General features: G+C 45.6%; 1 protein-coding gene across 3 annotated transcripts in view; it reads right to left on the bottom strand.

Moving 5' to 3' along the window:
- SLC4A4 (solute carrier family 4 member 4) overlaps window positions 1-25,362 on the bottom strand; it is a 312,036-nt gene that overhangs the window by 62,783 nt on the left and 223,891 nt on the right. For all 3 annotated transcript variants that reach the window (XM_090031969.1, XM_090031970.1, XM_090031968.1), the window contains exons 13-14: window positions 13,828-13,961; window positions 4,971-5,242 (exon numbers count right to left, since the gene is read on the bottom strand). In XM_090031969.1, the coding sequence (XP_089888095.1) occupies window positions 4,971-5,242; window positions 13,828-13,961 (406 nt within the window). The remainder of the gene's footprint in view (window positions 1-4,970; window positions 5,243-13,827; window positions 13,962-25,362) is intronic.

Here is a 25,362-nt window from a genome sequence, read left to right on the forward strand (position 1 = left end):
TTGTGTGCATGATATATGAATTGGTGATCTGTGTATGTGTAGTGGGTATGCAAGTATTGACAATTGATTTTTGTCTAATTTTTAGTGTGTAGTGTGTATGTGCTTGAATTGGTGATAGGTATGCATATGCCTAGGCTGGTCTGGATATGTATGTGCCTGAGTTGGGGTGGGGGGTGTGTGTGTGTGTGTGTGTGTGTGTGTGTGTGTGTGTGTGTGTGTGCGCGTGCGTGCACGTGTGTGCACGCACACACACCTAATTGATTTGTGTGTTTGTATATGTGCAATTGTGTCACCCTCCTGTCTAACAGTGCAATATTGAGATTCCGAGAGTTGGCCTGACCCCACAAGGCAACACCCCCAATTCCTGCTGGTCCCCCCCCAGTGAGTTTGTAAATGGAACAGTGACTGCTGCTGTAAGAGTGGCTACACTCCCCACTCTCAGTCACCCACCTGCACTGAGGCGAACAGACTACTACAGGACTAGCAGTCAGGGACCTTATAATGTGCCTAAAGAAGGGAAGAATTCCACTCTGTTCCCCACCCTGCTGCCACTGTCTGGGCAGTGACAGGAGCTCCAGCACCACTCCAACCAGGCTGTGCAGAGGCTAGGCTTAGGCTGGGACAGTGGCTGTGGCAGGTAAGGAGGTTCTCTCTCTTCTTGGGGAATACCTAAGGGGACCAAGCAGGGAGGGAGAACCAGCCCAGCCACTGCCACCACCACTGCCATTGTCCCAGGATGGGCTCAGCCCCCATGCAGGCTAGCTGGAGCGGGACAGAGACTCCCCTCTCCCCCAGGACAACAGAAGCTGGAAGGAGGGGAAGGGGGAATGGAAAGGGTGGGGAGACGGGTGTTATTTTGAACATGGAGGGGAAGGGAGCAGGGAATTTTTACCTTCTTCTGGGACTTAAAAAAATCCCAAACGGCTGCTTGTGCTGTGTGGTCAGAAAGGAGAGTGTGGCCATGCCACTGCACCTTCTCCACATCTACCCCTGCAAGCAGCTGCACAAGGTACAGGGCACAAAGACCAGGTCTTGCATACCTAAGCAGCCTAACAACAGACTGAATGTAATCAACCTTATACAGAGTAAATAACAAAACAAGTAGCAGTACATTTCTACATGTTTTAAAAACATCAAGCGCCCCGACCCTTTCTTTCTGTGTGCTTCAGCAGCCCTTCACCCATGACTGCACTGCCTTTCACTTTTGCTTAGCATTGCTTATACTAAATTAGGAGGTTTTCATGACCCCAACTTCTTGCAATAAAAAAGCAATTACCGAAAGGAGATGTTCTTAAGGAAAGTGCTGCTGCAAACCTAAACTGCACCAAGAATTCCACAAAACAGGCTACTTACCTGGGACTGTGCCATCTTTCTAGGTCACAGGATGACTAAACAAGAGGATTCAAAACCTGCCAATGCATTAATTTGTCAAATGTTTAAAGTGAAAGCTGATGTTGGCCTGTTCAGATAGCTGATGTAGCTGGTTTTAGTAGGGTCACTGAATGGAAAAATACCGTTAAAGAAGTGGACAAAAACCAGCACTGTTTGGTTCTGTTCCTAATTTTGGGCTCGTTATAGGCAACCATGACCTAATCATATGTGGACAGATCTGCTGCTCTACTCCACACTAAAATGTACCGTAAGAGCAGTCGCACCGGAACCAGTGGACAATTCAAAGAATACAGTGACCAGTGAACATCCACGTGGCAAAATATGCCTTTGAATCTCTCTCCATAATCAACTTCTCCATCTGTAAAATGCCCAATCATAATACCGACTTTAGATTAGAAAGGTTAGTAATAAAATATGTACAGAATATTGTATGCCTGAAAAGTCTTAAATCTTGAAGACAATCTTAAATCTCAAGCCTATTCTTCCATTTTCAAAAGGCTCTTCTTTTCACATTATTGAGGATCTGATTTCAACACCCTGAAATCTTGCTGAAGAATCCAGGTGCAGCCCTACTGACTCTAATGGGACTCTTCATCACATGTAAGAATATTAGAGTGGAGCCAGAGAAACTTATAGTGGTATTTGGCATTGATTTTAACATAATTTGAGCAGATAAACCAAAAATGAAGAAGGAAAATAATTTCAGAAATGGAAAAGGGAATTAAATAAGGTTGCCAGTTTGATGAGCACTGCCTTCCTTGAAGCACACAGCATCTAATAGCAAGAATATAGTAGGAAAAAAAGTGTGCACTGATGAGCAAATATAGAAAGGAGTCCAAGAACCTCTCCCTCATACTTGCAAAGCTGTCCCTTGAATAAAGACTACGATTACGTTAGACAGTACGAGCACATCCCCACAAGTGTGCACGTGTAGTTTGCAGTACTGCAAGCCCATCCACGGCACCACAAACCACATGTGCTGCACATGCATGCATTCATCATGCTGCAAATTAGCATTTTTTGACACCAGGAGATCCCAGTATCAAAAAAAATTGCCAAAGAAAAGCAGCACGGTGCATATGGCTGCAGCACATGCTGCCTGAAACCTCAGTCTGTATGGGCAGAGCCATGTTCGAGGAGCTGCCGGTCAGATTCTGCACACTCAGATCACTACTGCTGCAGCTCCAGGAGGCCCCCAGGACCTCAGATAAGGCTGCTGAGGCCAGCCCACATGCTGGTCCCTCCCCACACCTCACCCAGGGCAGTTTGCCACATGCTTGAGCACACATGCCGGGCTGTGCCTGGAGACAACTAAGAGCAGCACAAATCTGTGCTGCTGCTAGTTGTCCGGGAGCTAACACACCTTCCCACTTGCAGGGACACACCCCAGGGCTTTTCATCATGAGATTGTATCTTCCCTTTCCTGTAACACTGTTTCCTGGTTCACAATGTCACAGTCCCCCTCTGTGCAGTTGTTAAGTCACCATTACATACCAACCCGAGGCTGAAAAACAAGGAATATGCCAGTTTAAATATTATTTACTCAGAAACTAAATTGTTTTACTAAGAAAGCCTGTTGGGATGAAAGGCCTGGGTTTTGCTGTTATAAGAACAGGCAGACTGTATAAACAAATGGATTCATTCAAAATGATATCTCAGTTTACTACCAGAGCACAACTGAAGTTACAAGATGGGATTTTCAGCAGTGCTAAGGACAGTCAGGTGCCTTACTTCTCAAAGCTCAGTGGTGGAAGAGGCCTGACTCAGAAGTTTCTGCCCTTTTCCCTAACAGCCAGCAGAAACAGCCCAGGACACCTGAGGAGGCATATGCAGAATCCCTCAAAGAGACATAGCCGTTTACATATTCTTTTGTGCAGACATGTTCTGGGAGGCAGAGTAAGGCCCACTAGTTTGCTGTTCAACAGTGCTGAGCCCTGTAGGTGCAATCTAGTGCTAAGAAACAGTGCACCTGTGGGAGGTATGAAACCAAGTAAAAATGCAGCACACACATTCCATAGAACCTTAACAGAAGAATACCGTACATCAGGGTTTCACATCTATTATTTGTGTCAGTCTAGTACTCATAACAGTACAGAACACAATAACAACCTGCTGCAAAACTAATTGGCCCCACTGCACCAACATGTATCTACTTTTGCTGGTGATTTAAAATGACCACACTGTGTAGTGAGTACAGGATGGACAAAACCACTCAAGGGTGCGGAGGAGCTCACACACTCAAAGCCATTTGTGAATGAAACAAAACCTGGTGTCCAGCGGAGCATGGCATGGAATCCCCACAGGGGCTGATGTGAGCAACAACATACTGATCTTGGAAGACAAGTGAAACCATTCATTTAACCTTTCCCCCTAAAATAAATTCATGGTTAAAATGTCATCACACACAAAAAAACCCCTATAAGAATGGGATTTCATGAAAATGACTGAATGATGTAATAGTGGGGGCCAACCCTTTTGGTGGGCATTCCAGAAACTAAGCCCCATGCTCTCCTCAAGTGCCACACCAATCCCCTTCCCTGCCCGATCTGCTGCTTGCTTTCTGCAGCTATGCACACACAGAGGCTGCCACATGCTGGCCACCCTTGATCTAACGTACAGTATGCTTTTCCCCAAGTTTGGCCTAAGCACCACTTTGCCAGGTACAAATCTCTTTTTTAAATGAAATGATTGATAATATGAGCATTTCCCCCTAAGCTGAAGCTTCCATCCAGAATCCAGTTGTACTGTCAAATTTTCCCACTCATGTGGACGTCAAGTTTCAGCATAATACAAATGGAGAGCATCAGCATTCATTTCAATGTTGCCCATTTAAAGTGGGATATTCAAAAAGCCCAGCGTCGGCCTAACTCTCCTCTGAGAGAGAAGACCAAACACAATTCCTGTTGGCTTTAATGAATGTTTAGCTAAGCCAATGATGAGTGCTTGTGAAAAATCAAAAAATGTAATGGATAACTTAAATGAACCTAGTTTCAAGCAAACTTTGGCAGCATATGGCTAAGCACTAACCACATATACATAAATGGTAGGTAGCCTACAGTTTACTTTGTTTACATGCCCAGTTTCTTAATAGGTTCACACTGTTTAAAGCTACATCACCCCCAAAGGAAGAAAGGCAATGCACCTCAATTTGTATTTGGATTCTGTACCAATTGCTTCTGTCACAGGAATAATACAGTAGTGTACAAGTGATATTGTAGCCATGATGGTCCAAAAATTATGCAATAGGCTAGGATTTCTTAGGGGGATATCTTTCATCTTTTGAGGCAGCTATGTTGTTGGGACAAGGTTAAATAAGCGTTCAAATGTAAGATATTCTTTCTCAGGTTGCAGCCCCCTTACCTATGCTGGTGCTAAGGTTGCTGTGCCTAACTTCCTATAATCAGAGATCTGAAGAAGAATATCCTACATTTGAAATCTTGTCTAACTTTATCCCAACTGCATAGTTAGTCCATTAAACGATATCACCCTAAGAAATCCTTGCCTATCAGAGAAATAATATAACTGAGAATGAAAATAGGTGGGTTGCAAATCCAGGAGTCAAAAAGGTATCCTCTTACCTGGGTCTGGTGGTAGGCAGGCACAAGAATATTGGGTGATATAGTCCACTTTAAAATGGGAATTGATTGGGTAATAGTCTGCTAACTTGATCATCTTCTTGAAAGCATCATAAATGAAGATGAAGCTAATCAGGGAGGAAAACCCTTCTTCTGTGAAGCGAGTGAAGTATTTCACCAGGAAGCTGGCATCAGTTGCAACCAGAACGAGACATTGGAAGGCAGACCAAAGGCCGATCCAGAGACGGAACTCCAAGTAATCAAAGCCATTGTCTCTGCAAAAAGCATTTTAAAAAGAGGTGGCACTGAGAAAAGAAAAATACCAAAGCTGGCTATTTCTACAAACTGTTAGAATATTCCATAGAGAAACTAGGAAACACATGGATTTTAATGCCTGTTATTCTCAGGGTACAACAAAGCCAAGAATTCTGGCAAGGTTTTAACACACCTGCAATAATGACAGTTTAATGGCCTAGCAATTAGTTTTGTTAGATTAAAAGATGAACTGAAGTGCTTTTTTTGAACAAATAATAGAATATCAATTAGGAAACAAATAAATACAGAGATGTAAAAGGACAAATCTCCAACTGGGGCACACCAGGACAGCTTTGCTGAAATCACTGGTGTTATTTCAATTTGCACCAGTTGGGGAACACATGACCAAAGTTTACAAACAGCAAGAAGAAAAACACTTGAAATTGAACTTTTCTTCCAAATCTGAAGCTGAAGATTCTGAGAGTTTCTCAAGCAGCAGCAAAGCAAATACAAGTATATGTATCACTTTAAAAGTCAACAATATTTATCAAAGGGTGAAAAGAAGCATGAACTCAAGCCTTGGCATTTTGGGAAGGGGGACTTACCACTTCAGTTTCTGCTTGGCGTTACCCTGCCTTACTGCAAAGAGTTAATCAAATGGGGCTTTTTAGAAAGGAAAAATGTAGGAGACAGAAGAGTGACAGAAGACAAGATAAGTCCTATAAGGTACTTATGGGGGAGGTATTACCGTATTTACTCAAACATAAGACAAGGGTTCCCCCTAACAGGCACAGGGAAAAAAGCCTCCTCATCTTATAATTGCATACAAGAAAATCTCACTAAATATATTGTTTATCATTAAACTGCTGCTAAAAGCAACAGATGCTCAGCAATGGAAGCCAACTAGGAAGTTGATTAAATGAAGTCAACACTGAACACAACTATAAAACACATGGGCCACACTGGGCAAACATGCTGATGGGAACCAACCACAAAAATTAGTGTAGCCCATCTGAGTAAGATGTACACAGTAGTGCCTCATAACACATTCCCACTCACTGCTGACTCTTTTGCAGTCATGGTGAGCCACGACATTGCATACAGTTCACCCAGAATCCTTCTGCTAGCCCTTCTCGCAGACTGGTACATATGATTAGTGTGCCCCCCCCACCCCACCCCAACCCCAGATTCATGAGACGTAGCCAGAACAGGCTGCCATGCTGCTTATCTGTACATACATTTTTGGAGTATCCCAGGACTCATGATGAGAATATCCGGGCTTTAGCACATGGCTCCTTTGTGGGGGTGGTATCTGGAGTATACACACTAAGTAGTGCTAAGCATCATGGCTTGAAATGCTGTTGACTTTGGTGGGGCACAGCACAACAAACTATGTGGTCAATCACAAGCCTTTGGCTTTGAACCAATATAGTTTCATAGTTCATAGGGTCAGAAGGGACCTGAGCAATCATCAAGTCCGACCCCCTGCCATGGGCAGGAAAGGATGCTGGGGTCAAACAACCCCGGCAAGGTGTCTATCTAACCTCCTTTTAAAGACCCCCAGGGTAGGATCAAGCACCACCTCCCTTGGAAGTTGGGTCCAGATCCTAGCCACCCTGACTGTGAAGTAGAGCCTCCAGATATCTAGCCTGAATCTACTCTCAGTCAACTTATGGCCATTATTCCTTGTTACTCCCAGTAGTCCTCAGGGGAACAGGGACTCTCCCATTGCCTGCTGGTCTCCCTTGGCCAGTTTATAGATGGTCACTAGATCCCCTCTCAGCCTTCTCTTGTGGAGGCTGAACAGGTTCAGGTCTCATAGCCTCTCCTCGTAGGGCCTGCCCTGCTGCCCCCGATCATGCAAGTATATCATGCACTGTTTGTACTACATATAAAGTATATAAAGGTGCCAAAGTGCTGCTCAAAAGTGTGTTCATGGAGTACCGGTGCTAAAACTTGTAACAGTTTCAAAATAAAGTAACATGCATCAATTCTGGATAAACTAAGTGCATAATAGTATATGCAAACTGCTACAGCCATGTTTAATTTCATGCTTATGGTCTTTAAATGTGTTTCTCACTACCATGTGCTTAGGAAGAGCAGGGTCTAACAGGAAGGAGAGGGGAACGGGGCTGCTGCCAGGGGAAAAAGTTGGGGGACCACAGAAAGCAAAGGGATACCTGACTCTCCTCACCCCAGATTTATTTTCCCTGTTGTACCAGTGGGAGATGGACAAATTCAAGGCAAACCTCCAATAATTAGATTCTATACCTGGAAAATTATAACAAATAGTCTAATTATTGGGGATCATCTTATAATCAGAGCTGTCTTCTATTTGAGTAAATATGATATTTGGGAAATGCCTACCTCCCTGCTCTAACAGGGCTAACAGACTGACTTTTCCAAGAACAAGCCATGGATCAAAAGGGTATTAACTACTGAAAGCTGTGGCCTGGAGAGGAAGTGGGGAAAGCAGGAGATGGCAGCTTGGCATGTGCCTCTGGCAGAGATGCACAGAGAAGAGCTCAAAAAAAAAAGAAGAGCTCAGGAATGCAGGTCTAACTGCACAGATAGTTCACAACCCTAACAATCCAGAACATGGGAGCATCATAGGACAACACTCTCAGACATGAACATGGGAGGAGGAAATTACTAGGTTGCAGTGAAGCATCTCTCTAGGCCCCCTCTCTACTCTATGAAAATGACCCATTGGTCATCAATAATAAGTTCCTTTTAGGCTCTACACTCACTGGAAGCAGCTTCTAGTGTTAAACATTGGATTTATCTCCTTGACACCACTGTCCCAAGAATGCTGAAGACAAAGCATGAAAGTGACTGCGACTTTGCATGTGAACACTGAGAACATTCTCTCCTAACATAGACCCTAGTAAATGGCTTGCAACACTATTTGAGGGATATAGTGCAATGGCTTGAAAATGCTCTTCAAATGGCCTCGCATTGCTGTAATGCCTTTGGTGCACCTGTACATGGCACTCCAGCACCATACATCCTCTAGTACTCAGAACCACTGGACAAAGATACTTTTTCCCACACTTTTATTAATTCAATGAATTTTCTGTAAATGGGCAAATGGAATTTTTCCTTATTTTGGTCCCAAAATGGAGGAGGGTCTCAAGAGTATGAAGAACTGCACAAATGAATTACTAAAAAAAAAAAAAAATCACAGTACTTGACTGCATTTGCCATATTGCAACGCCCCTTGCTATAAATAAAACTCACTGCTGCACTCAAAAAGGCTGTAATGCCAGTGGGTTTGAAACCCATCTCTGCTGCAGGGGAAAAATAAGAGGAATATTTTATTCCTTTTGCTAATCTAATTTGGATCAAATTGTCCCGGCTAGAAACACGTTGTTATACCTTGTGCAGTCCTTCTGTAACAGAGTTACATCATGGAATATTAAGAAAAGGTTGGCTTTCCTTCTCATCTGTAACTTATCTTCCCAGGCCAGGAAGCTTCCAGGTTTCTTCCTCCACCTATTCCATTTTATTAAACTCACTCACACCTCTCCTGTTACCTCCCAGAAGAAGAAGAGATGAGCCATAAGATTAATTTCCTCAGTCTCTGCTTATCAGAGGTTGGGCTGAGGGCAAGACAGAAGCAACAAATTCCCAGGGGACCAAAGAATTCTCTCCCATTCAAAAGGAGGCTATGAAGCAAGTGGGCACTAAGCTACCAGGCAACTCCATTTTTAAGTGCTTTCTTTACTCATGGCCACTTCACAAAGGAGTGTTTACTTTATTGGGGAAAAAAAATAGAAAACTATTTGGTATTTTGGTACAGCATGGGGGCACAAAAGAACTCAGGCAGCAGGAGGCAGAAGCTCCCAGGCCTCAGCCTGGAATACTCCTTCCCTCATAAGATGGGCTGATTATCAAGGATCCAGGTTTTCCACTTCCCATGGAAAAATGGAGAAAACTGCAGATTTTACCTTTTACCAGAGGCAAACACAGATTCTCATTCTACAAGAAAAACCTGAGGATTTTGCCATTTTGCAATGAGCTCCCTGCAGGCTGGCAGAGTTCCAGCCTGCAGGGAGCTGGGAGGGAGCAGGAGGAAGGTGTTGAGACAAGGGACATGCACATGGTCCCAGGCAACTTGCAGAGCAGCCCCAGCAGGTAAATGGAGGAGAGGGGGATTGAGGTCCCTGTAGGAAGGGAGGATGGGCAGGGCTGGTGCTGCTGCCCTGCTGAGAGGGGCTTGGGGACAGGAGCCATAATGTGCAGCTGCAGGGCCTCAGTGGGGAGCAGGATGGGGCCATGGGTGGCTCATCTGGGAGAGGTGGAAGGCCAGCTCCCTGCTGCCGCGTGCACTCCCAGGGGGCAGGAGGACCTGCATCCCCCAGATCTCTATGCAGGGCAAGCACAGGCTGCAGGTGCAGGCTCCCACCCTGCTTCCCTTCCCTGGGGTCTCCGCAGACCAGTGGGCATGACCCGGTGCAGCTGGGGACAGCATGGCTGTGCAGTGATCTCCTTGCTGATGTGAGCTCCACCCCCGCCATCCTAGTGGCACGTCTCCTGTACTTGTCACTGCTTTCAGGGGTGCAGCGCCCAGAAGGCGCATCACAGAGCAATGCAGGGCAACCAGCTTCTCCACTTGGCTCCAGTGCTCCCTGCCGTGCCAGGTGGCACCCACCGGGCCACAGAGGCCCCAAGGGAAAGAAGCAGGGTGGTAGGGAACAGCGAGCCTGCACAGAGAAGCTGCTCACCACTACTCATTCCTCACTGCTTCCCTCCTCTGGGGCCTCCACAGCCCAGCGGGTACCACCCAGCACACTGCCTGCAGCTTGCACCTGCCCCCCCATACAGATCTGGGGGGTGCAGGTTCCCCCTATCCCCTGGGAGTGCATGCAGTGGTGGGGAGCCACCCCGCCTGAGCTCACAGTAGGCAGCAGGGGAGAACAGGGGCAGAGGGCTACGGACCCATGTACATAGCCCTGGCAGCTCGGGGCCTTCTCCTGCAGGGCTGGGGAAGCAGGGACTGTGGGTGGTGGGCGAGGGGCACCAACAAGGCTGTGGGAGCTGTGGGGAATAGGGGGAGTGGAGTGAGGGGCATGAACAGGGCCAGGGGGCTGTGGGGTGACTGAGAGGCACCAGTAGGGCGGGGGAGCTGCTATGGGGGAGTGAGAGGCACCAGTAGGGCCGGGGGAGGGGAGGTTGTGGAGTGAGTGAGGGGCACAAGTGTCTGGACAGGTTACAGGGGTGGGCGCATGAGAACAGGATGGGTTTCAACACTGACAAGTGCAAGGTACTGCACCTGGGCAGGAAGAACCAGCAACATACCTACAGGCTGGGAAACTCTCCTCTCACGAGCACAGAGGCAGAAAAGGATCTTGGAGTCATTATTGACTCAAAGATGAACATGGGTTGCCAACGTGGGGACACAGTCAGAAAGGCTAACCGCACCTTGTCATGCATCCACAGATGCATCACGAGCAGGGCCAAAGAGGTGATCCTCCCCCTCTATGCCACACTGCTCAGGCCGCAGCTGGAGTACTGCATCCAGTTCTGGGCACCACACTTCAGAAGGGATGTGGATAGCATCAAGAGGGTCCAGAGGAGGGACACTCGCATGATCGGGGCAGCAGGGCAGGCCCTTCAACGAGAGGCTACAGGACCTGAACCTGTTCAGCCTCCACAAGAGGAAGCTGAGGGGGGATCTGGTGGCTGTCTATAAACTGGCCAAGGGAGACCAGCAGGGAATGGGAGAGTCCCTGTTCCCCCAAGCACTACCAGCAAGGAACAATGGCCATAAGCTAACAGAGGGCAGATTCAGGCTGGATATCAGGAGACACTACTTCACAGTCAGGGCGGCTAGGATCTGGAACCAACTTCCAAGCGAAGTGGTGCTCGCTCTTACCCTGGGGGTCTTCAAAAGGAGGGTAGATAATCACCTAGCCAGGGTCATTTGACCCCAGCATCCTTTCCTGCCCATGGCAGGGGGTCAGACTTGATGATCTGCTCAAGTCCCTTCCGACCCTACTAACTATGAACTATGAAACTATGAGTACGGCTGATGGGCTGCTGTTGGGGAATGAGGGGCACAAGCAGGGCTGGCGGGGGGGGTTGTGGAGGGAGTGAGGGGCACCAGCAGCACTGGGGGAGGACCTGTGGGGGGTCTTTAATTTAAATTATGGATTTGGGGGTTTTTTTATCAAACAGTTTGTTATTTTTTAATCAGGGAAAACCAGGATCCCTGCTGATTATGAAGTTTAGTGAATACAAGATTGTTTCTGTTATGGAAACAAATGAAATCCCTACTTCAGTATGACTTTCTATTCTAATACAGCATTAAGGTTTGTGCAGAACATAATAAATAATTTAAGAGGTGGCTTAATGGGCACTACTCTGCTCCACACTGAACTCCTCCTCAGTGTGCTGAAATGTATATGATTCTAGTGCAGAGAGGCCAGAGAAGAGTGAGTGACCATATGTGCTCCAAAGCTAACAACAAAATGATAACACGCTATCCAAACTGTGACACCAAGGCTATCCATACACGTACTCTGGGACTGAGGGGGAATGCACTTTAATTAGAGTGGCTTTAATTAAAGCACCCAGAGCATCTTGTGCATCAGAGTCCCCATGCTTCAAAATGACGGTGGGGGTGCTTTATCTAATGCTCATTTGATAAGCTTTAAAGCACACCCACTGCCACTTCGAAGCACAAGGATGCTGATACATGAGATTAGGAGGCTGGCTGGAGCACAGTAATTACCATGCTCCAGCAGACTATTAATTCAATCTGTTCCAACGCACGGTAATTACAGCATGTCGGAGCAGCCTCCACGCTCAAGTATAGACACCCCAAGATGCTAAGGTTGGCAAGTGCTCTAAGGCCCCCTGTAAAAATGTGCCCCACCATTTTTTCACACAGCTACAACAATTTGAAATGCAGTCAGGTAAAGGAAGAAATCAAATTAAATTATACCCCTTCAAAATGTAAGTGATACAAAATTGCAAAAATGGAGAGTGTACAAATGCATATTATGCATGTCTAACATTTTCTAAGTGGTCTAAGGAAGAGACAGACATAGTCACATTAGAACATCTCAAATAAAATCACTTAAGGAATCAGAATTATCAACTCAGATTACAGATCCCTCACAAAAGATTAATTTCCCTATAACATTTCAGATGATGAAAAAAGAAACACAGTTATACAACCTAACATATTAGTATACTCTTCTGTCTTATTGCAATCCACAGCCAAGTTTGGGTCAATAATCTAATAGGCCTTTTCTATATATAGCTACAAGCAGTTAAACAACTGTTCCATATTACAGTCAAATGCTTTGACAGAGAATCCATTATGCTTTACATTCAAAAGTTCTTCCCTTTGTGCTTTGAAATCCAACATGTAATATTGCAAGTTTTCTCTCTGTTGTGAGACTAGAAAGTGTTAATTTTGTGTTCTTTCTTCCAAAGCACAACATTTTATACTGCATCTAAAAATGTCCGCAGTACAACTGGGCAAATCGATAATAAATCTTATTTTAGAACAGTAACCTCCAAGGTGTCCTGGTACTTGTATTCCTTTACTGGAAAAGAACACAACCAAGCAGGGCTCTGTTGTACTAGATGTTACTTCAGTGTAAATATTAAAACAAAAGCACTTCCAGGTGGAAGTGGGGTTAAGCTTTTAAGTCCCTTGAACATGCTGGTGACAAACCTACAACTATAGACATCTCTGCATGTCCTTTTATTGGTAATTAGCTAGTATTTCAAATGAGAATGGCTTTAAGGTAGTATCTTCCTGCCGCTAAAGTCAGTGGGACATTAGTCACTAAACCCACTGACAATGGGATTATGCCTTTATTTCCTATGAGAGAATCTGCTCCTCCTCATGTGCTGCAGTATGATCAAGGCCCTACCTAATTCACAGCAGAAGTGGTGTGCGCTGCAGCTCTTTGAATCTTGCAGGTTTCCCCGTGCAGTCCCCACCACAGATTGGAGGAGGAGCTCTACTTACAGCTCGTTCCTGATTGGCAGGGAAGTGAAAAGCACAGTTTTAAACATGGCGCTGTTTTTGCCTTCCCACTGCTGATTGGCTGAGGGGCCCCAGTGGCCCTGCTGATTGCTGCTGACCAGCAGGGAGACAGAAACAGTATCATGTTTAAAACCACGGTTTTTGCTTCCCTGCCAATCAGGAATGAGCTGCAAGTGGGGCCCCTACACCAATCAGCTACAGGAGGGGGAGCGCACAGGGGAACCTGCATTTTAAAGGAGCTGCAGCACACGCCACTTCCACTGTGAATTTGGTAGGGCCCTAAGTATGATTAACTCTCACCAATAATACCCTTGACTGCAGTTATGTCCAGGTTACTACAGGTTGGCAAAGGTTCCCCTAAAATTCGACACTGGCTGAGATTTTCAGCAGCCAAAATTCCAATTCATATCCATTGTATTCACGAACCTCTGGAAATCTCAGCAAGTTCTACAGCAATCTCATCCTTGGACAAACAAAACACTGAATCACTGTGTACATTTCCACACGCTCTTTAATATTGCATATCCACGCTAACAATTAGCATTGAAAACCCTGCCCTTTCCCACCCTCCACCTTGCTTCCCTCCAATCTACTTACTTGCTGAAATTAAATAGAAGTCTTTCAAAGACAAGGACAGGTCCTGTGCTGCTCAGAATTGTGAGTGGCTGACCAGCAAGAAGGCAAAAGATGGCTCCGCTGACTGCTGTGCCCAGAAAGCTCTCCAGCACACCCTACAATGGACACAGCACAGAAGTTAATTTCAACAGTATACCCACCTCACTCTTTTCTGTAAGGGCTAATGGAAGAAGATGGGGTACTGGAACAGCTCCATGCATGTGGTGTGGCAATGAGCCTGAGACCAGAGGTAGAGTGCTTGCCCCCTTCCAAAACTGTAGAGTCTAGTATAGTGGCACTCAGTTATTAAATATCCAAAAGTTTCTCATCACTTATGACAACTAGGTAACCACTGTGGCTATTCCACAGACTCACAGACTTTGTAACATTACATTATTTTTATTATTTAGAAAAAATGTAAAAAGCATCCAAAGGATCGGAGAACAAGCCCCTTTGAAAATAAACCTCAGTAAATAATTCCAGCCATCAGACAACAGCGTTAGGAACAATGAAACTCTACAGAGGTTACACAGATGAGCTCCCTTGACAAAGACCAGTTTTTTAGGAGGAAAGAGCAGAGACTTCCCAAATATACCTTTTTTTCTTGCATAGAACATATACCGTTTTGCCCCAAATTAGCCTTCCCCCACCCCAATTTGGGTGCATGCATTAAGAAGGGAAGCTGATTTTCTACTCGAGATAGAAGCACTCTGCTTTGATTTCTGCTCCACAGTGCAGCAGTTGTTACATTACTATTCAAACAGCTGAGGGAGTTAGTTGATTTAATGGATCATTGAGCTTCACTCCCATGTTGTTAACGATGGTCTCACCTTTTTAATGGTCTTGATGTTACATGAATCAAGCTAACTTTTCTCAGGGCAATACTGCTGTCTGCTAGCTACCCTGGTCTCTCCTCCTATTTTTTAGCCTTATAGCTCCCTTTAAAATTCTAATCTGCCCATGGACACCCCCATCTTCAGCAACAGCAAGAATTTGAGCTTTAGTTAACCAGGAAAGGGAGGGTAAATCAGCTTAAGTTTAGGCTCTGTCCCTGCTCTACACAGCCATAACCCTGGAAAAAACTTTTCTTCTTAATTCTGCCTTTCAAAAACAAGGTGTGTATTATATACAGGTGTGTGTTGCATGCAATAAAATATGGCATATGATTCCTCTTTTCATAACTGTTTAAACAATTGAGACTCAAAATCAATTAGATTATCTTATCTAGCACTGAAAGGTTAAGATTCATATTAATCAAGATGCCATACGTATAAATTCAACATTAAAAACTATCTGCAATTCCCTTTGATATTTGAAACAAAATAGCTTAAGGAATGATAAATATGTTATACATTTTCTTGGATTTTCATAGTAGTTATAGCGGAATAATATTTATTTCTATAATGCAAAACATAGATAAAATGCTGCTAAAACAGTAATATAAAAGTATAAACTGAACTGCTAACAGAGCACACTCTTGTGTAACAGAAATGGTACTGGAACATAGTAATTAAGAGTGATAGTAGTAATAGATCAATAGTATATGGTATACCTGCACAAAACATTTTTAAAATAGTTCTTATATGTAAGCTGAACTTTTAACAAACAACTATATTGTTTATACTTTTGAAAGGACTGAAATATGGTTTTAAAACATTATTTTCTAAAATAATTCTAAGACTTTTGGAAACAAAGTAGGGGTATTCATAATTTTTGCTTACGAAACATTTACTAGTCACATGAAAATCACTACTTGAGTACCATGTCATATTACAGAAGAAAAGAGACCTTTTCTTAGATAGAAGGATACTGTGACACTAAGTACTCAGAACTATTTTTAAAAAGTCACAACACATTCGTATCAATGATTTCTTCGTTTGCAAAATGGGCTGAAATGTCTATAGATACCACGCTCCCCAAGTTGTATAGCTGGTTTGTTGTAACGGGTATTGTTCCCAAAGCGTTTTAAATGGAGCAGTTCATTGTCATCAACTCGTCTAAATGTTCTGCCAAGTTTTAAAAATTACCCATTACACATAACCAGCAGCAGCAATAAAAAGGTGCTGTGGAGAAAGTTCTACACCCCCCCGTTTTAGCTGGGATAGGAACTTGACATTGTGGCCATGTCTCCATGGATTTTTTTCCTGAAAATTTTCCATTATTGTTTTGAACCCAGCATTAGTGTAGAGCAGCTGAAATGCTTCTCTCACCACTGCACGGTTTCAATCAAAAACAGTTCCAGATGAAGTGGTCACCAGCACTCAGCTACTGCTCTCCCACTGCTAGGCTACCTGACGTTTTGTTTATACCACATCAGTACTGGGAAAGTTTTCAAGGCCCCCCTATAGGTTTTTCTACTCATCTGCCATACCTGTTTTTCATTTATCCTTATCTTTCCTAGAAGCAGAACCATGCAAGCTAGGCAGTCCCAAGCAAGGTTTCTTTGGCTGATACAATTCGTATATGGCTCTGCACCTGATGGCCTCTGCCATGTTTTGGGCCTAAATGTGGAAATGCTTGATAAGAGACAACCTCTGCCCTGAAGAGTTTACAGGCAAGACAGGTAAATGGTAAAGGAGAGAAACTACTACCACCTGCATGTCACAGTTGGCAATCCAAACTGCAAAGAGGGAAGTGACATACCCAAGATTCAAGTCTATCCTAACTATATAGTCGGTCTAATAAAATATATCATCCTAAAAAATCCTTATATCTCTCAATTCCTGGACCATCAAAGCTACAACATCACTCTAACATGACCAAAATTAGAGAGATATTCTTGGGCAGAGGCAAAAACTGAATCTATATCTCACAAGTCCTAGTTTGTTGCCTTAAATCAAATCTTCCCCAGTCCCTAAATTGTAGAGTAAGGTTCAACAGTGCTAGGGAGAAATACTTTGCTTACTGCTTTATTTTCCAGCCCCTCTTCCCCATCAACCCCTTCTTTTGACAGTGAATACAGATTTCAGACCCTATAAATACATAGCCATGGGTAAACTGGCTTGTATTCAACCGGTACCAATTCACCATCATGAAGACCGACTCAGTAACACAAGGGAGAACAGTGCACGGATGCAAAATCACTATGAATGTCTGGAAAAAAAAACTTCTCAATCTCAGCATCTTAAACATGATATCTTTCATTTGGAATCAACTCATACTACACAGGCCTTTCCCTCTTGAATCAACACAGACACGTTTGACTTATTACAGAGATCAGGCTGACATTTTTAAGGGCCATATTTTACTTTAATCCAGCTCTTCTGTTAAAAGGAGCTAACAGTTTCCATTTCTGTTAGTTATAAATGTAAGATGGAGCCATTAGATTTATTGCAAACTCTGTATTGGAAACTTTTCACTACATTTTGATATACTGTGCTTTAAGAAGCAAAACAGGAATCATGGAATATTGTCATGCTTGGAAAGCCATTAATAAAATAACTTACAGATATGAGTTATAAAGGAGTCCTATTCTTTAGCTTTTTATATCAAACTTTGTATCATTGTAACCACTGCCCCTATCTCCCCCAATAATAGCCAAGGCTCAGAGCCTATTGGTAGACCAGTGATTTTCAATCAGTGTGTAATGGCACCCTGGCCTATATCTTGAGATCCTTTCAATGGTGTCATGGGGTGCCACACAATCATAGTTCTGTTAGATGTGCAAACATGATTTACAACATACACCCAGAAATTTCACATAAGAACCCTAACTGTTAAAAACATTCATTTCAGGCTTTCTGGAATCTTTGCAACAGAAGAGTTGCTCTACTATTTTTCTGTAGTCAAAAAAAAGTGTTGAAAAAATGATTAAGAACCACTGCATTAGACTGCTCACACTAACACATCCATCTGCTGAATTAGTATTTAGTTTTATGTCTCAGTCCCATTTTTAAAGCTATGGGCAGCTACAAAACTCTTTAAAATGACTTTAACCACTTCAGTAAAAGATAGGGAGAAGCACACCATCACTGTTATCGTCTAACTACTACATCTTCATAGTTTCATAGTTGGTAAGATTGGAAGGGACCTGAGCAGATCATCAAGTCTGACCCCCTGCCATGGCAGGAAAAAGTAGTGTGGTCAAATGACCCCAGCAAGGCATACATCTAGCCTCCTCTTAAAGACCCCCAGGGTAGGAGCCAGCACCACTTCTCTTGGAAGTTGGCTCTAGATCCTAGCCGCCCTGACCGTGAAGTAGCACCTCCGGATAGCTAGCCTTAATCTATCCTTTGCCAGCTTGTGACCGTTATCCCTGGTCACTCCTGGCAGTGCTCGGGGAACAGGGACTCTCCCAGTGCCTGCTGGTCCCCTCTGACTAGTTTGTACCAGGCCACTAGATCCCCCTCAGCCTTCTCTTATGGAGGCTGAACAGATTCAGGTCCCGTAGCCTCTCCTCGTAAGGCCTGCCCTGCTGCCCCTGATCATGCGAGTGGCCCTCCTCTGGACCCTCTCCATGTTGTCCACATCCCGCCTGAAGTGCAGCGCCCAGAACTGGTTGCAGTACTCCAGCTGTGGCCTGACCAGTGTTGCACAGAGGGGGAGGATCACCTCCCTGGACCTGCTTGAGATGCATCTGTGGATGCATGACAAGGTGCGGTTGGCCTTCCTGACTGCATCCCCACACTGCTGGCCCATGTTCATCTTGGCATCAACAATGACTCCAAGATCCTTTTCTGCCTCTGCACTGATGAGAAGGGAGTTCCCCAGTCTGTCGGTATGGTGCTGGTTCTTCCTCCCCTGGTGCATCACCTTGCACTTGTCAGTGTTGAATCACATCTTATTCTCATCCGCCCACCCCTGTAACCTGTCTAGGTCCAATTGCAGCCTATCCTCCCTTCTAGCGTGCCCACTTCTCCCCACATCTTAGTGTCATCTGCGAAGTTGAACAGGGTGCTATTTACCCCCTCGTCTTAGTCACTTATGAAGATGTTGAACAGTGCGGGCCCACGGCCCGAGCCCTGGGGAACCCCACTGCCCACATCCCTCCAGGTCAAAAAAATCCCATCCACCACCACTCTCTGGGTGTGGCCCTCCAGCCAGTTGGCGACCCATTTGACTGTGTAGGTGTCGACACCACAGTCCTCAGTTTTTTAATGAGAACGGGGTGAGAGACAGTGTCAAAGGCCTTCCTATAGTCCAGAAAGACTGTATGTCCACTGCTACCCCTGCATCTAAGGATTTGGTGACCTGGTCATAGAAGGCCACCAGGCTGGTCTGACAGGACCTGCCTCTAATGAACCCGTGTTGGTTGCCCCTAAGCATAACCTCCCCTGCTGGCCCCTCGTAGATATGCGCCAGGATAATTCTCTCAAAAAGCTTACGCAGGATTGAGGTAAGACTGACTGGCCTATAGTTTCCTGGGTCCTCCTTCCTCCATTTTTTGAAAATGGGAACCACATTGGCCCTTTTCCAGTCCTCTGGCACCACACCAGAGCGCCACGAGTGCTCGTAAAGCCATGCCAGGGGTCCCGCAATGACCTCTGCTAGTTCCCTCAGTACTTTGGGGTGGAGATCATCAGGACCGGCTGATTTAAATACATCCAGTCCCTCCAAAAGTTTCCTGACTAGGTCCTCACTGACCCTACCCCTGGGTACGTCTCCCCTGGGTCCTATGGGGGTTCCAGTGAGGGGGGTGATCCAGTCCCTGCTCAGAAAAATGGAGGCAAAGAAATTGTTAAATAGGTTAGCTTTTCTTCATGCCTCTATAGTGGTAAAAGTGAGCTGGATCATTATTCCTGAATGAAACAGGACTGAAGTTGCAATGGCTTTACTAGACTTGTATTGCTATAGGAGCACATGGATACTACAGCTGAATTTGTAACTTGTTATTAGGTATCATTCAATACAGATATAATTGTCACCTGTCTTCTTATATTCTGTTACAATCTGAGAAGCAACAGTGAACACAGCACCATAAGATGTCACATTTTGTCATCTTGTGACACCACAGGCATTTGTTCAGTTTCTCAACACTTTAAGCTAAAAACTGAAGGTAGGATACTGCAGTCAAACTGTGATTCCTCTCTCTTTCTCATGTACTGAAAAAATTATAACCCCTACTAGACAGGGGTAGGGCTAAACATGTGCTTTGCCAGTTCTGAATCTCAGTTAACAAATCTGCTAGTGAGGCACTTTCCTGACTATAACTCAGAATGTAGTCCAACAAGAGTTCCTGACTATATAGTTAGATAACATACAGACTGACCCTTATTCCTATGTATATGTGACTACAGGATCAGACCTATTATCATGATGGCTATGTACCACTAACAGGAAAAATAGGAATTTTTAACTCCGGTTTGATTACTCAGTTCAGCAGAAATTTATGTGGTGTCAGGCCCCACCCCAGCCCAGCCAGGTCTGCTGGACACATCCTGATGGTGGCCCCCTGTCCCACTTGTGCTCGGTGTGCAGTGGGCAGCCCCCAGCATTACCCACCTCTGGCCTCAGCACAGCTGGGGGGAGGGGGCACAGGCCCTCTGGGGCCTCTGATGGGCTGCGTCCAGCAGTAAAAGCCCCCTGATGATCCCCTAGATGACCAGACACTCCAAGACCCAGCCAGGCCAGGGCCCAACCCCACGAGTCCCGCTGCTGCACTAAGCTGTGCCCATATGTGGCCAGCTGCAGCAAGGCTCAAGGTCCAGCAGCAGTCGCCTGTGCCCTGTGCAGAAATGGGGGGGCAGGTGCCCCAAGGGCCTCTGCTGGGTTACACCCAGCAGCAGGAGCGCCCCCCCCAGGATGACTCCCCTGGGCTCCAATCTTCCCATGACCTGGCCGGGCTGGGGCCCCACTCACCCTCCCCTGCTCCTGGCTGGGCACCATCCATCCCTTACTGCAGGGGCCTCAATCTGGCCTCCACCCCTTCCCTCCCCCCTCCCCCACAGACTGACCTGCTGGGCTGAGGAGGGAGGGGAGGGGAGTGTGCTAGTGCATGCATGCACATGTCCAGCCCTCCCAGCCCAGGATCAACCAAAAGAGGCTCCACAATTGACCTGCCCATCATGATCAACCGGTTAGGGACCACTGGCATAGAGTGGTGCTCAAGCCCTGGCCTGTGGTGGCCACCAGTATCTGGGGGAACGTTTGTTCACCAGAGCGCCCCAAGGGATGATGTGGTCAAACGGTCATAAACTACTGCGAGACTGTTTCAAGCTAGACATAAGGAAGAATTTCTTTATTGTCCGAGCCCCCAAGGTCTGGAACAGCCTGCCTTCAGAAGTGGTTCACGCACCTACATTGAACCCCTTCAAGAGCAAATTGGATACTTATCTTGCTGGGATCCTATGACCCCAGCTGACTTCCTGCCCTTTGGGTGGGGGGCTGGACTCGATGACCTTCCAAGGTCCCTCCCAGCCCTAATGTCTATGAAAATCTATGAAATCTATGAAATGCAGCCTGTGGTGCTACCCATGGGTCACAAAATTTGGTGGCAGAGTGGTGGCCACCTTCTCCCCTGCCAAATTCCCAAACCCCAAATTGTAACCCCCTCCTCTGCAGGGCTGGGACACTTTCCCCTGCCTGCTTCTGAATCAGGGCCGGGCCATGCTCCTTTCTCTCTCCATGGGTCCAAACTGGAGCCAGACCATGTCCCCTTCCCCCACAGGGCTAGGTTGGGGCCTGGCCATAATCCCTCCTATCCCCAACCCCCACAGGACCAGGCCACATCCCTTTCCTTCTCTGCAGGGCCAGGCTGAGCCCTGGCCATGCTCCCTTCCCTCTCAACAGGACCCAGTCAAGCTCCTTTTGCCTGCCAGGCTAAATTGGAGCCAACCTGCCCTCCTCTCCCCCCCTGCAACACACACACACATACACACACACACACACACACTCAGATGGTGCCCACTGTGTCCAACCCAGGCGCTGACCAGGAACACTGGCTCAACCCGGCCCATGGACAGATTGGGCACTGCCAATCCAGCCCGCCAGGCAAAAAGGTTGAGCTCCACTGGTTTAGAGAATACTCTTGGTATTCTTCATCTTTAAATACCAGTGGCAAATTATTAGTAGCTGCATTTTTTAAACCCCTGAACCACCTATTCCTGGAAGTTACTAAGGCTATGAGCAATTCCAATGGAAAACTCATAACAAAGACTGCAAGAATTTGTAGGGACACTCAGGGCAATTGTTAACGTAAGGCCATTTCTCTCAACAAAAAAAAATGGTATTTATATAGGTTGTTTCCTCCTCCTTCACTTGGCATTACTCACAGCAAGCTCATTCACAGCCAACAGCCTGGATTGATTCCAGTGTCTCTGGAATCCCTTTTCCCCTACATTCCTTAAAATGTCTGCAGCTAAGGACAGTGCATTTTAAAGAAACATTACACCTTGATGTAAGGTTTAAAGAACAGTTGAAAAGATCAGTTCTCTCCCCTGGCCAGGTCGCCATGATAAAAAAAAAATTATTGACGGAGAGGATTCTGAGTATCCATCCTAGAAACAGTTATATAACCATCTACCAGAAACAAAAGGCATAATTTGTGACACAGTATCCAGCAACTGCAAAATACTGTTTTCAGAGGTGACAGATTACTGGAAAATAACTTTTTAGAGCCAGACCTTCAAGTGATATAAATCAGCCTCATTCCCTTGGAGCTGATCGGTATACGCCAATATATACCAGATGAAGGCCAGTCCAAGCTTTAATGCTTGTAATACAGAAATATACCTCTAGAGATGACCTTAACTTTTGACAAATGTGTCTTTTTTTCTCTTTATTTATATAACAGAGATAAACAGAATCTCTCTGCTCTGAAGAGGCTGTTTCTGCAGCAGCTTCTACACCTTACCCGATTTGGTTTTGATAATAAAAGACAGCAAACTGCCATGCTCATAGGTTTCTTATAGAAAATAAAGAATTCTATATACCAACTTAAAAATGGCCAGTTCAGGAACTTAACATTTTTCTGGTATTTTCAAAAGCCTTCCATGTTGGCCTGGACTCTGATCCCAGTTTGAGTCAATTACCATTGACTTCAGACAGGAGCAGAGCTGGGCCAACATATAAGTGCTTTTCAAAATCCCACCACATTACCTGATGCTAAAAGAAGATCTGAACATACAGAATGCTCAACTAAGATTTTGCTAGTGAAAGGGGAAGGGAGGCAGGAGCATATAAAACTTCCAAAGCAACGACGGGAGCTGGTAAACAGAGTTTTACCCCTCTTTGCTGTACCCTGCAGAATCCCACTATTTCTCCAATGCACACAAAGCCCTTTTCAAATAATGCAGGTTATCAAGTGAAAGCTGAGGGTGAAAGAAAGCACACCAAGAGACCAGATTCTCTATAGTGAGCATTTCCATATTATGTTTAAGGAAATATGGGACACTGCCACCTCCCCACACCCAAGTCATCAGTACTGCTGGAGGCAGGGACAGGCAAGCAGGGGCATGGGGCACAGTCTGGCAGGGAAGCAGAGCAGCATGGTGTACCCGGCAAGCAAGTGGGCAGGCACTGCTGAGGAGCAGACCCCACCTCGCCCGCATGTGCCTGGCCTGGCTCTTCCTGAGCAGCAGCTGGAGGCAGGGGCCAGGCTGCGCTGGGCACCACACCACTCTGCCTGCCTCACTCTGACACAGAAGCCTCTGACCTACCTGCCTGGCACACCATGCTGCTCTACCAGAGTCTGCCCCACATCCCTGTTATTCCAGGACTTTTGATACAATTTTCACCAACCAGCCAGGATGCCAACATGGCTTATGAAATCTGGGACTGTTTTGCCCAAACTGGACATATGGTCACTGTGACATAGTGCTTAATGCACATCTGTCACTTTAAGAGGACATGAGGCTGCAGTAAGGGCTCAGGTGGCAATCATGGGAGTCACTTGATTGACAAGGGGCTGGGCTATCAGCATATAAGCTCAGGGCCTGAATTAGTTGAGTAGTCTAGTCCTGAGAGCACTGGAAGTTTGTGGATGGGACTTAGGGGTGGAGGAGGCTACAACAGGCCCAGAAGTAGGTACAGAGGCATGGGAGCAAAGCCGGAGACCATGAATAGGGCAACCTGGAGAGGGGCACAGATAGGGAAAAGAAGCCCAGAGACCAGGGCCAGAGGGCTAAAGCCCAGGAGGGGGAAGAGGTAGGAGCCTGATTGGGTAGTACACAGTGCCCAGAAGCAGTCTGCAGAGGCAAAGTGCCCAGGTGGAGAGTGCAAACTGAGATCCTGTGCTCATGAGTAGCTGTAAGAGGTGAAGTGCCCAGGTGGAGAAGCCAAACCTAGAAGCTACAGGTAGGTGAAGTGCCCAAGCAGGGAGGCCCAGTCATAGGGACTCAGGCCATGGCCCAAGAGGGCTAATGAACAATATGATTGATAATGCCTGCGATGCATGGGCATGATGTAAAGGGCAGTCAGAGCCATGTTATAAGCCCTTAAAGTGAAATAGACAATTGAATGCCTACATGAGATCAGGGATCCGTGGAGCAGCCTCCCTTTCTAAAGATCTAAGAACAAGGTATGGCAGGTGAGATGAAGAGGAGGAAGCCAGACGAGCGAGGGCAGAGCACAGGCTGAGCAGCCACCAGGGGCATCGCAACCACCCCTATCTATAGCCCGCTAATCCATCAGTGGATGGCATTCAGAGAGAGTTGGGCTTGTGGTCAACACCAAATTGGTGAAAGAAAAGTTACTAACTGCAGCTACCACAGGAATATCAACCTGGGCTAGTGTGTATAATATGGCCTCTTTTGATAAGCCAGAGTTTCAGCCCTACTAAGCAAAAAGTGTTTGCCCATTTATTTTTGCCCTGAAAGTGAATGAAAACACTGACAAGAGAAAAATCAAATCAGAGATAGAACAGCTCAGAGTACTGTAAGAAACATCTCCAAAGCAGTTAGAGAGACAGCAGGGAGGACAATCTCAGGCTGTTTTCCTATAATAGATATTCCAGGCTTTGCACTGAGGGTGAAGCCACTTTTAATCAAAACAGAAATCACATCTTGATTCAAAGACACATATGCTCTTCTCTTGCTTCTCTCAGCCAAAGCTATCGGTGGTTCCAATCCTGCAGTATCTCTTTTCTCCTTTGGTTCTTCCTCCTTGCTGCCCATACAAAAAGTGAACTTATTCCCAAATAAACACAGATAGGCAAATACAACTCTCAGGTAGGTCACTGGCCACTGTGGTCCTACTCAAAGCTAACCATAGACAACCTGGGTACAGACAGATTATACCACTGTAACAATTATACTGATATCAGAAAGGAGACTAATATAAGCTATTATGTGATAACTGTTACATCTGTATGATTCTGTAGTGGTGCAAGCACAGCCAAACCACTGCAATTTCAAGCTTGCTTCATTTAGGGTCAAAGTTAGAGTGATTTATCTAAATTCATATTGCTATGGGATGGTGCAGATATAATAGTTACCAGAGTTGATATGCATTCCTCAGTGTCAGTCCCCTCTCCTCTTTTAAACCACTTAAAAGGTACTTTTATCCATGCTCCCAGAGAACACACACAGTTTTACAAGAGGTAAGAGCCTGAAGTGTTTACCTAGTGCTCAAGTTGTTTTT

The sequence above is a fragment of the Crocodylus siamensis genome, chromosome 2 (genome assembly GCF_052110815.1).
Source record: "Crocodylus siamensis isolate JL-2025a chromosome 2, ASM5211081v1, whole genome shotgun sequence".
Lineage (NCBI taxonomy): Eukaryota > Metazoa > Chordata > Crocodylia > Crocodylidae > Crocodylus > Crocodylus siamensis.